This window comes from Solanum pennellii, chromosome 10, assembly GCF_001406875.1.
Source record: "Solanum pennellii chromosome 10, SPENNV200".
In the NCBI taxonomy this organism is placed as follows: Eukaryota; Viridiplantae; Streptophyta; class Magnoliopsida; order Solanales; family Solanaceae; genus Solanum; species Solanum pennellii.
In genome coordinates this window covers 4506986-4519294 of record NC_028646.1, presented here as the reverse complement: position 1 = coordinate 4519294, position 12309 = coordinate 4506986, and the positions used below count along the sequence as shown (strand labels likewise).

Here is a 12309-nt window from a genome sequence, read left to right as displayed (position 1 = left end):
ACTATCAACCCATTGATGTGTCCAAAAAAAAAATTGACCAAATCATTAAAAATTAATTTTAAAAAATTTCCCAAAATATCATATCCAGAACCCCTCTCTTCTCAGTATAGAATATTTATCAAAATAATATTTAGAGTATGTATCATGTCGACAAATTGTATTTAATTAACATAATTAAACCCCATTAACAAATATATATCTAAATAAAATTTAATGACAAATTTAGAAAAAATCTATCTATATAAAATTAAATAAGCCTTAAAAATTAGTTTTGAAATTTTTTCCAAAATACCCTCTCTTCTCAATATAGAACTTTTATCAAAGTAATATTAGAATATGTGTTATGTCAACAAATTTTATTTAATGAGCATAATTTAACCCCTTTAATAAATATAAGTTTTAATTAAAATGTCTAAATAATTAATGACAAATTTAAAAGATATCTATCTATTCAATATATATATATATATATATATATATACTCATCGATGTTTCCAAAGAAAATTAATCAAAGCCTTAAAATTAATTTTGAAAAATTCCCCAAAATATCAAATCCAAAACCCTTCTCTTTTCAATGTAGAATTTTTATCAAAATAGTATTTAGAATGTGTATCATGTCAACAAATTGTATTTAATGAACATAATTTAACCCTTTTAATAAATATAAGTTTTAATCAAAATGTCTAAACAAAATTTAATGACAAATTTAAAAAAATATCTATTTATTCTGTATAAAATTAAATATTCTCTCTCTCTATATATAAACTATTTATCATATTGATGTTCCCAAAGAAAATTGACCAAAGTCTTAAAAATTAATTCTGATTTTTTTCCATATATATATATATATATATATATATATAAAAAAACAAATTATCTATCTGTTGATGTTTTCAAAGAAAAATTAATCAAAGCCTTAAAAATTAATTTTGAAAATTTTCCCAAAAATATCAGATCCATAATCCCTCTCTTCTCAAAATAAATTTTTTATGAAAGTAATATTCAGAATATGTATCATGTCAAAAAATTGTATTTAAAGAACAAAATTTAACCCCTTTAATTAATAAACATAAATTTTAATTAAAATATCTAAATAAAATTTAATGATAAATTAAAAAATATCTATTTTTTACATATAAGTTAATATTCTCTCTCTATATACATATAACTATGTACCCGTAGATGTTTCGAAAGAAAATTGATCAAAGCCTTAAAAAATAATTTTGAAAATTTCTCAAAATATCAAATCCAAAACCCCTCTATTCTCAATATAAAAGTTTTACCAAAAATAATATTTAGAATATGTATCATGTCAATAAATTATATTTAATGAACATAATTTTACCTCTTTAATAAATATAAATTTTAATTAAAATATCTTAATTAAATTTAATCATAAATTTTAAAAATATCTATCTATTCCCTATAAAATTAAATATCCTATAAATATATAAGAAAAAACTATCTAGCCATTGATGTTTCCAAAGAAAATTGATCAAAGCCTTAAAAGTTAATTTTAAAATTTTCCCCAAAATATCAAATCCAAAACCCCTCACTTCTTAATATAGAATTTTTACCAAAAATAATATTTAGAATATGTATCATGTCAATAAATTATATTTAATGAACATAATTTAACCCCTTTAATGAATATAATTTTTAATTAAAATATTTTAATAATAAAAAATATCTATCTATTCCATGTAAAATTAAATATCCTATAAATATATAAGAAAAAACTATCTAGCCATTGATGTTTCCAAAGAAAATTGACCAAAGCCTTGAAAATTAATTTTAAAATTTTCCCCAAAATATCAAATCCAGAACCCCTCTTCTCAATATAGAAAACTCAGATATATACTGTTTCCATATAAGAACATACATATATGTATCGATTCTCCATTCAGCTTTGACGATCAAGCGAAAAACTCCGAATTGGCAATGGATGGATATCTGAACTCTCTCTTGATCCAGGTAGAAATATAAACCCTAGCTTCTAAACTTGGTTAAAGATGAGATTGCTTTTAAAATGGAAAGGAAAATCCTTGAATTTGTTAGACGTGTTTGTATCAAACAATGAGTATAAATTCTTTTGTTGTTGGTAATTTTAGGTTTCCATTGTTGAAAATGAATGTGTTTTGAGGTAGGATATGGTCAAGAGTGTAATCTGATGCAACTGAGTTTGTTTGTTGAATCCAGGTGTCGGAAGAAACTGGAAATTAACTTGGTTTTTCAATCAGGGTTAATGTTGGGTATAGCTGTATATAATTGCAGCTTTTGGGATTAGATAGCTGCTGACTGTACTGATGTTGTATAATTTGTGGTTTGGTTTGACCAACTTGTAATTGAATATTCTGATTTGGTTTCTTCTGGGATTAATTTGGAAATTTGTGTATAAGATGGTTTGAATCCATTCATGATTGAGGCCGTGTTGTATTAAGTCTATTTAGGTGAAACAGATTTGACAGTGGTGCAGAATATTGGGTTTGTTGGTGGGTTGGGAGTTGTTTTACGCAGTATTGCAGAATGAGCTTGGAGACTGATGGTGGGAGCTCCACAGATTGTGCTTCGGAAACTCAGAAGTAATGCTTACTTTTCTTTCAGTTTCTGACATGATTTACGTTCATGTACTATATTGTCTTAGACTTTATTTGTTTCGAAGCTTTATATGAATGCTAGATATATAATGATTCAGGCATTCAAGAAAATCATATTCAAGAGAGGTTCTGTTGTCAATAAGTCAACTGGAGATATGCAAGAAGTTACCTAGTGGATTTAATGAGCCGACCCTGAGGTAAGCATGCCAATTTTCCTTAAATGTATTGCAGTTGCTTGGACTTAGAGGAGTAAAGTGATAATTTCCAAATGTAGTGGGATAGCTCCCATTTCTAGTGTCTTTTGGATATTGTGGAGCGTATTGATAATTTGCATTTTCTCAAATAGTAAACTTGAAGACAGTTCACATGGTATACAAGACCGCCAACGAGTACCTGGCAGCTTACCTTTGCAAGGGTTTAGACGCACCGACTATAGTTCATCCCCACCTACTCGTGGGGATTCCAGTAGTTATTCCCGAGGCAATTATGGAAGATGGGAAAGCCGTTCGTCTGGATGGAGTGATCGAGATAACGATGCACAATCTGATCGGGATTCAGGTTCAGCTCAGATTCTTCCATATATATATATATTGCTTTATGCGTGTGAGAAGCCTTTTCATTATACTTGTTTGCTTCAGAACTGCAGCTGTAGTTGTACTGTATGCATTATCTAAAAAGAAGAAAGAGGGTGATCATTAGAGGATCTCCCTATAATTATTAGGTTTAGTGATTTATTATGGCTTTTAGATAAACTGTTGCTTATCATTATCATATCTTTCACATTTTAATTTTTGGAAAAAAGACCTTACATATTTCAACTCACATTCCTCTGTGTTTAGGGACGATGAATCAGACCATCCCTGAACCTTGCAAATAGGGTTAACTTCTGATTATGATGCGTGCTATTATGTTTGTGTTTTTTGAATCACATAAATGTGTTCATTCAGGATATCTGTGTGAGATTGGATAACTGTCTAGGGGTCATCTCTTAGGAGTATCATGCTTTATATGTTCTCATTTTACAAACTGGGGACTCAAGATATCCCTGTTGGATGCAATCAAAATAATTATACTTCTATCAATATTATGCCGACTTTCTTTTTTTTGACAATGAAAGGAGTATCAAGGTAAAATTATGCCGACTTTATTTTACTTCTAATTCTTTAGTTGTTTTTATGGATGCTGGTTAGCTACCTTCCACATGCTTGTTTCTTTGGGTATTATTCATTTGGTCCATTTGCGATGATCATAGTTGGAGGAACTGTTTGCCAAGGGTCTTGGATCTCTATCTCCCTTTAAATTCGATCTTCAAACACAAATTGGAATGCAGGTTCCAGCTTATGGTTAGGCACATTAGTTATTAATCTTCTGACAAAAACCTCGAGTGCCCTTTGAAGGTTCTTCTCTGCTCCAACTTCTTGTGTTTTGCGTTATTTGCTGGGCTGAATCGCAGAAATAGTGCCCCTCCTGCATCATAGGCAAATAGCGCATTTTCTGCTGAGTAATGCCTTGTTCTTGTCTGCCAGATATGCTCTATATTCTTAGTTGATTTTGTGTGCATGTGTATGTGGCACTAAGATAGTTTGTTTTTCTTCAGAGAGATTTTGTTGACAACTTTTGAGATTTGACCCAGATTCTGGTAGGAGATATGGCAATCAAGCCCCGCGCATTTCGCAGAGTTCTGAGCATGATGGGCTTCTTGGAAGTGGTTCGTTTCCACGGCCATCTGCGTATGGATCTGGAATATCTGCACCTAAGGTCCAAGCAAGCAATAACTATCAATCTAACAAGACCATGGAGCCATATCATCCTCCTCGCCCTTATAAGGTGAACTTCGGTGATCACGGCATTCCAATATTCTGGCATGCTTCATTACTTGTCCTCTTATTTAAACAACACCTTTACATAAAATGGATTCTTATAATATATTCAGGCGGGACCTCACCCTCGAAAAGACACTGATGCGATCAATGACGAGACTTTTGGTTCAGTTGAGTGTACCAGTGAGGATAGAGTGGAAGAGGAAAGAAGGAGAAGAGGTATTACTAATTAAAGCCTCATTTGCTTACAGTTAATGAAAGAGTTTTAATCTTAATTGTTTGAAGCTCAATTATTAAGTCCGTTTGTTTTTGAATATGAATCTTAATCATTCAGATTTTGATCATTAAGATAGTTATCATTGTACAAAAAAGGAGATTTTAATCATTAAGTGCGTTTTTTTAAAACATGTTAGAACTCTTAATGAGTTTGAATAGATCTGAATCATGAAGATCCATAACAGTCTTAATATCATTAAGATTGCTATTCAATTTTCTTTATAAAGATGGCAATTCACCAAATCATTCATTCATTGATACCTCCATGACCACTATTATCAACTACCGACACTATGCCTATCATTATCAACTACCACTACCGACCACCCACAACCACCACCTTTGCCGATCACTACGATTAACTATCACCACCACCAGTCTCTACCGATAATCACCACCATCAGTTACCACTATATATCTCCAATCACTGTCATCATTCTTCACCAACACTACCTATCAGTATCGTCTACCACAACTATCAGCCGCCACCACCACCAACTACCAATTTGCACTACCATCCGTCACCGCTAGCCATTACCACCACTTACCGCCATATAATTTCTTAACAATAATTTGTTGATATAGCATTAGATGACATTGCTATTTATTAAATTTATATATATTAAATTTGAAAAAAAATTATGTTGAAAAAACAAAGGGTCTTAATTATTCGGCACTCAGATCTTAATACAACATCTTAATATTAAGATGTGTATTTGGATTCACACATCTGAATCTTAATACACATTTTAGTATCCAGTTTCAAACGTCTTAATCTTAATAAAAATAAAATATTTTTAAAAAATAAGAATCTTAATAAAAATAAATGAGGCCTAAGATCATGCATTTCCTTGTGATGAGATGCTATATCCCATGTTAGCATATGCACTTATATGAGCTTGTGGAAGATAACTTTTTATTGAATTTCTTTCAGCTTCTTTTGAGTTGATGAGGAAAGAACAGCATAAAATTCTTCAAGAGAAGCAGAAGTCAAAACTGGAGAAGCATAAAACTGAGGACATTATAGTACAGCTTGAAGATAATAAGGAGGATAGAACAGTTTTGGAAAAAAATAGTGAAGTAGATGGGATGACCACCCGACCTTCAGCAAACAGTGGTCCGGGAAAAACTTCTTTTCCTTCACCGAATCCACCAGCTAGACCGCGTATACCCCCCGGCTTTAAAACCACTGTGTTGGATAAGAACTCTGGCTCAAATTTGAGCCATTCACGCGTGACAGAGGTATTTACTTTTTACTTAATTTTCTCCAGTAGAGTATTATGCTTGAGTCCTTTTCTATTAAAACGAAGAAAAAGAAAATGGGGCTTCAAGGAAATAACCAAAAGGGGAATCAATAAGAGAGGATTTTTCCTTTCGTCTTAGTTCTTCGTCAATTAATACCCGGTTTATATGATCATGCTTGACGGGATGTGGAGTTTAAGAAGCTAATTAAAAGTTTTGATATATAAGTTAAATATATGCAAAGTACCAAATTGCCATACTACCAACAATTAAATGAGATGGAAGAATTCCACATGTCTTTCATCTTTCGTTCTCCTAATAAAAGATCATTAGATCAAGTGGATATGGAGAATCATCTTAGTAAGGGTAAAATGATGATGTTATGATTAAATAGCTTCCAAATACAAAAAAGTTTCTTTTATCTTTTTGGAATAACCTAAAAAGAAATGTCATTTTTTTTGCTTCTATGTTGACTTGATTAACAATGAGCAAAATTTGTAAGTCTTAGCTGGAACCGGCTCATAATCTTGCAGTGTTGAAAGTGCGTGATGTGGTTTGCTTAACTTTAAGTCCCAATTTGATTTACTTTAGGATGATGAGTTTCTTAGAATTAGTAAAAATGAACGATATGTTCTTTTCGTGATAGAGAGCAGTTTGAGTTGCATAGTAGCTGTGTGGTTATATGTAAATCACCCAGTTGTTGGATGATGGAAGTTTGAGTTGCACCCGTTGAGATATTACATGCGATGGCATCTCTGTCCAACTGTCCATCACTGTGAATCCGCTGGTGTTAACTATTGATATCTTGGTCATTTTTGGTCAGGTTAGAGAATCTGCTAAGGAAGAAAGCCTATTGGAAGTAAAAGCCTATGCTGCCCCAAATGGTCCTCTTCATAGTGTAGAGAGACAGAGCTTGCAAGAAATTAGCTCGAGTTATAAACTTGAAGGTAGGAGTTCACACACAACAATTTTGAAGAAGAATGACCAAATTGCTAATCAGTCAGTGAGATCAGATACTTCTGCCAGGACACATGGCATGGAAGATCATTTCAATCAGAGAGCAACTCTTTTAGAGGGTCATGAAGCCTTGCATGAGCCTGGAATTATTGAACACAGTACCCAGCAATCTGATAGGAAATTTGCTAAGTCTAGTCAAGACCCTTCAGCATCAATCTTGGATAAGATATTTGGAAGTGTTATACCAATTAATGTTGGTGACTCTGAGGCTCCTGTTATGGTAAGTTTTTGCACACTTTATCAGCTTCACTGCTCGCTTAGCTTTGGTGGGCATTTGGCCATGAAAACCAAATATTATTTACTTTATTTGGATTTTTTAATGTCGGAGTTGAAGTTGTGTTTGAACATACTTTGTGCAAAGAATATTTAAAACTTGAATGTGCTTTCGAAATATGGTTTATATCCCAAATTTTTTAGAACTAGTGAAATCACCTAATTTAGGGTACTGGGCTAATTTACCTGGAAAATACAATAAAAAATCTGCTCTAAAAGAGTAATATCTCAAAATAGATAGTCACAATTATGTCAGAGATTAGATCCCATGTACGAACTACTACATACTATTACCAATATTTTTTTTACTTTCTTTGAAAATTTTGAAGTTGGACTAGAAGACGAAGTTGTGTTTAGTTATAGTTTTTGCAAATATGTTTGGTTGTTTGAATGTACTTCTCCTAAAAACATGAAATATGTATAATTTAAATGGGGTCATTTGTATATCACTTATTCCTTCTTTTATCATGCATAAAATACTGCAACGATTCCCTCGTAACTTATGATATATTAATTATGCGAAACTTTAAATTGCAAACCAAACATCATATTAGTTTTATACATGAATAACTTACCTCCTAACCAATTATCAAACGTGGTATTATTTATGCGGATTCTAATAAATCATTTCCACACCAGCTACCAAACGACACCTAAGGTTGTCATTGTGATCCCTGATGGTTACGGAAATTCTTGCCATCTGTTGTTGTATTTCTTTTTCTTCCCAGTTTTGGATATTCATCAATAGTCTTAATTTCATTTAGCAGTAAATATTCATAACACACTTATGACTTACCTACTAGTTGTTCATTTTCTTCATTTGACTTTCCCCCCCAGAATCACGATAGTAAACCAAATGACATGTTGGGCTCAAAGTCTATACAGCCTTCAAAGTTCGCTCAATGGTTTAAGGAAGAAGGTATTCATCCATTTATGGTGTTTCATTTTTTTTCCTTTTTTAGTTTCTTTCTATTGAGGTTCTAAAAATTCTTTTTTAACCTGTATTATCCCATTTAATATCGTTGTAGATAGGAAGACAACAGACGACTCCTCGTCAAATAGGCCAAATGATTTGCTTGCGTTAATTGTTGGTGGCGATAAATCCAGATCACAAGCTTTTGATGGTAACATTTCAAAAAGCTTTCCGTCTGAATTTTTCGATCGGAGTCCCGAGCCTACAAGTAAGGTCACATTGCATATGCCTTCTGCACCACTTGGGGTCCCTGAGCTTATGCATGATTCTAGTAAAAGGGAGGCCATCCCGCCGATCCTTACTTGTGAGGACCTTGAACATAAAATGTTGTCAGAGTATAGTGAAAAGAAACCTAATCTGCAGCCTACTTCGCAAGTTTATGGTACTAATCGCTTAGACACTGTAGAACAACCGGCAAATGTGGACAGCAATGCATCTCAACACCTCCTCTCATTATTACAGAAGGGGACAGGTCTTACAAATATGAAAGAGAAGGGCAGTATTGGCACTGACGCCCAGGATGGACATGATGAGTTTACTGTTCATGACAGATCTAAGGAGGAAACTGCCAGGGATTCTCACGCTCCAGGGAAGGAAGTTACACTTGAAACCCTCTTTGGATCTGCTTTTATGAAGGAGCTGCAATCCGTACAAGCTCCAGTTTCAATTCAGAAGAACTCAGTTGGTCCTGGACTAATTGATGATTCAGAGACACACAAGTCATCCTTGCGTGGTTTTGATGATGGCCTATTTTCTTCCGTGATTGATGGTATTGGACCAAAAGGAGGTGGTAAGGATAACAGACTCTTGCCATTGAATTATAGTGATCATTCCAAGAGTGACGCTGCTGAATTTCGTCTGCCTGCAGAAAACTTATTTAGTGCTCGTGATCATTCGAATCCCCAGGTCTCAATGGTTATGCCTGCAGGGATTTTGGGTAAAGGAGAGTTGACAACTGGTAGTGTGTCTGGCGGTGACGAAAGGTCCTTGATGAGTCTAGAAGGTCTGCCTTTATCGCGCGTTCCCTATGATCAGTCTGAAATGCCATTGCATCATCGTCTTGCTCAACCATCATCTCTGCAGTTCCATCCCTTGCAAATGAGCCAAGGGAGGCCATTATTTAATCCAATGGATTCTGGTCCTGCTCATTTAAATCCTCAGATTTTCAATGGTCGAGAGAGCATGGCTTTACATGAAGCTCCTGGTCGTCAGTTTGCTGGAAATATAAATCGACCTCCATTCCACCACCCTAATGGTGGACTGACAGGGTTTGATCTCCCTGCCCACCATCCTATGCTGCAGCAGATGCAGATGGCTGGAAATAACCCTAATCTGCTACAGGACCGTCTAAGGGGCGCACAGGTTCCTTCACATCTCAGTAATCAAGCAGCTAACAATATGCAGGAAGTTAACAGAGTTCAAGCTTTCCCTTTTGTGCCTCACCAAGTCAACATTAGTGGCCGTACTGTGCAAATGCCAGGTAAAATCTTAAATATCCCCTCTCTGCAGCTGTCTGTGATGATATTTTAGAGACTAAAACCTCAAAAAGAAGTTTCTCTTGTCTTATCATGATGAATTTAATGCATAGATTTCATATCTTCAATGTTTTCTTCTTCTTTCTAGATTACACCTAAAAATGAGGTTTCTCTTTCTGATCTTGCTGAAACTTTAAGTACAGATTTCAGCTCAACTGTGGCCTCTACTTGTTCCTTAGTTTTTCTACTATGGTAATGCAAGAAAGCACGTGCATCTTTCTTTATACTCTTCCCTGTCCCCTCGTGTATGCAACGATTCTGCAGTTTTAAATTGCTGTGCTGGTTATGGTCACCATGCAGATTATAATGAATTTCACTAAATTTTATAATTACAGGGGGCTGCTTGGGATTCATCTTTATATAATAATCTCCTGTTTATTGTTGAGTGACGTCAGGTCAAAATGAGGATTGAACATGACCAAATGTTGAATATTCTGTTATCACCTTTAGCTTTTTCTCAAAATTGTGTAGGTTGGTAAATATATTTTTCTGAAAGCAAGTCGATGACCTTTTTATTCCCCCTTTGGTTATGAGTTTGACCTTTGAGGCTTGGAATAGTGAAGCATACTCTTTCCTCGCCCTAGTATTCTTCTCGATGGTACATGTCAAGACTTCTGCTGTTAGATAATTAATGGACCCTGGGAAACTGGTAATACCAAAAAAGACGTGCATATCATTCATTCCAAGTATGCCATTGCGCTGTTCTTCCTTTTATTGGTGTGATACACTGATTCTTTTCTGGTTGAGGATGCATTTTCTGCTGATGTTTAACTAGCTGGGTTAAACTTTACATGAAATTTGTTATTTGTTTCACTCAGATCCAGATATCAATAGCAGAAACAATCATCCTGAGGCCATGCAAAGGCTTGCTGAGAGGCAACTTGGGGCTCCTAAGCAGATCCACCCTTTTGCTGGTGGCAATGTCCAGGGGATGTACAGTCACGAGCTTGACATGGGATTGCGATACAGATAGTTGATCAGGGAACGAGTCGGTAGCTACATTTGCAACTGGGTACCATGTTTTCTTTTCCTGGTTTGACTGAGAATCCGTTGTTACAACTTTACCATGTTGTACTGCCTTTACCATCGAACCAAAGAATTGGAAACCATGCTGGCCTTCTGCTTTTTAGCATGAGGTACAGACATGTAGACTCCTGGAAAGTTATGTAATTTTAGATTTTATTTTCTTGTACTGGTAGGGTTTAGGGTCTCATCTTGTGCATGCATGGTTCAATTATTTGGCCTTTCATATGCCCCTTCTTCTGATGTTCCCTTGCATTTTTATTTTTTTTGGTTTCACATTTGGTGTCTGATACCCCCGAATCTAGATTACCGCTGGGAAGTTCCATATTGGGGGCTAAAGTACTCCATAACAAAGGCGACTTTGTATCCAGAGAGACTCGTAATCGAGACCTCTCATTAAGGATGATGGAGTACTTATCACTCCACCAAACCCTTATTGGTTATTCGTGTATAGCATCAATCTGACTATTGTAATTCTGATCTCGTATTATCCCAATATGAATATGCATGCCGCACGCAAAGGTCTAATGTTTCACATGTACACAAGGTACCCTCCTTCCTAAATGCCGTTTGGTAAGGGCAACGCGATAAATAAGGATATCCAATGAGATTATTTTATTTCACCTTATATGGGAAGGATTAAGGAGGGTACCCTGTGTACATGTGAAACATTAGATCTTTGCGCGTGGCATGCATAAATATTTTGGGATAATTGAAATATTGAGATTACTATATCCCACCTTCTATATAGTAACAAAATATTTTAGTACAAATCATAGGATAAAACAATTTCGGGATTATTATTTTTATCCAACGCACAAAGTAACCTTCATTGTTATTTTCCGGCTCCATGAGGGGAGTTTATTCAACCCATTTCCTACTTCCTCACACTCTCTAGTGTGCTACTACGTATGAGGTCCTCCTTCTTTTCTACCATCGTATTGCCATCAGTTACTAGACATCACTTCGTTTAATCAAATTAGCAGCACAAGCAATTTTTCGATCTTCTAATATAAAGCAAAACAATTGCCTAAGCACAGAAAAAAAATTCTGAACGATTATCTTGATTTTGATAATGAAATTTTATTAAATGAGGTTAAGGTGTTGGATTTTGATGAAGAATAGTAGAATACATAATCCAGACATACCTAGAGTTTAACGGCACTGTTTAAATTTCAATTAGTTGTAAATATTTTTGTCAAGCTAATTTTTTGTTGCTTATATTTGTGTTTTGGTTTTTAAATTCGAAAACAAAGATGTACCCCGCAAGGAAAAGATTTGCTACGAGGGATCTTTTCACCCAAACATTTTGTATTCACTTTAAGAAATTTGTATCTTCTCAAAATAAAACTAACGATAGTTTAAAATATTTCTTTTATCTGTATTGTGAAGTTATACGATGAAGTCTATTTGATTTAATTTAATTTTTTGTAACTGTGCTCTTTGCATAATTCTTAGTTAGATAGAACTGAAATCACGCTTTTTACGTGAGTCCGGAGCCAAAAGGGTGAAAAATGATAACAGAAACTCTAAAATAGTATATGAAATTTCTT

At 34.4% G+C, this 12309-nt stretch overlaps 1 protein-coding gene across 2 annotated transcripts; it reads left to right on the top strand.

Annotated features, from left to right (window-relative positions):
- Positions 1-1760: 1760 nt before the first annotated feature.
- On the top strand, positions 1761-10999 carry LOC107002404. Of its 2 annotated transcripts, XM_015200419.2 has the most exons (12): positions 1761-1974; positions 2200-2582; positions 2696-2794; positions 2944-3155; positions 4231-4424; positions 4531-4636; positions 5628-5935; positions 6759-7172; positions 8063-8144; positions 8254-8988; positions 9067-9678; positions 10552-10999. In XM_015200419.2, the coding sequence occupies exons 2-12, from the start codon at positions 2527-2529 to the stop codon at positions 10704-10706; spliced, it is 2973 nt and encodes a 990-aa protein (XP_015055905.1). In that variant the 5' UTR covers positions 1761-1974; positions 2200-2526; the 3' UTR covers positions 10707-10999. The 2 variants fall into 2 exon arrangements, with proteins under 2 accessions (XP_015055905.1, XP_015055904.1); XM_015200418.2 differs by having other exon boundaries at positions 8254-9678.
- The last annotated feature ends 1310 nt before the right edge of the window (positions 11000-12309 follow it).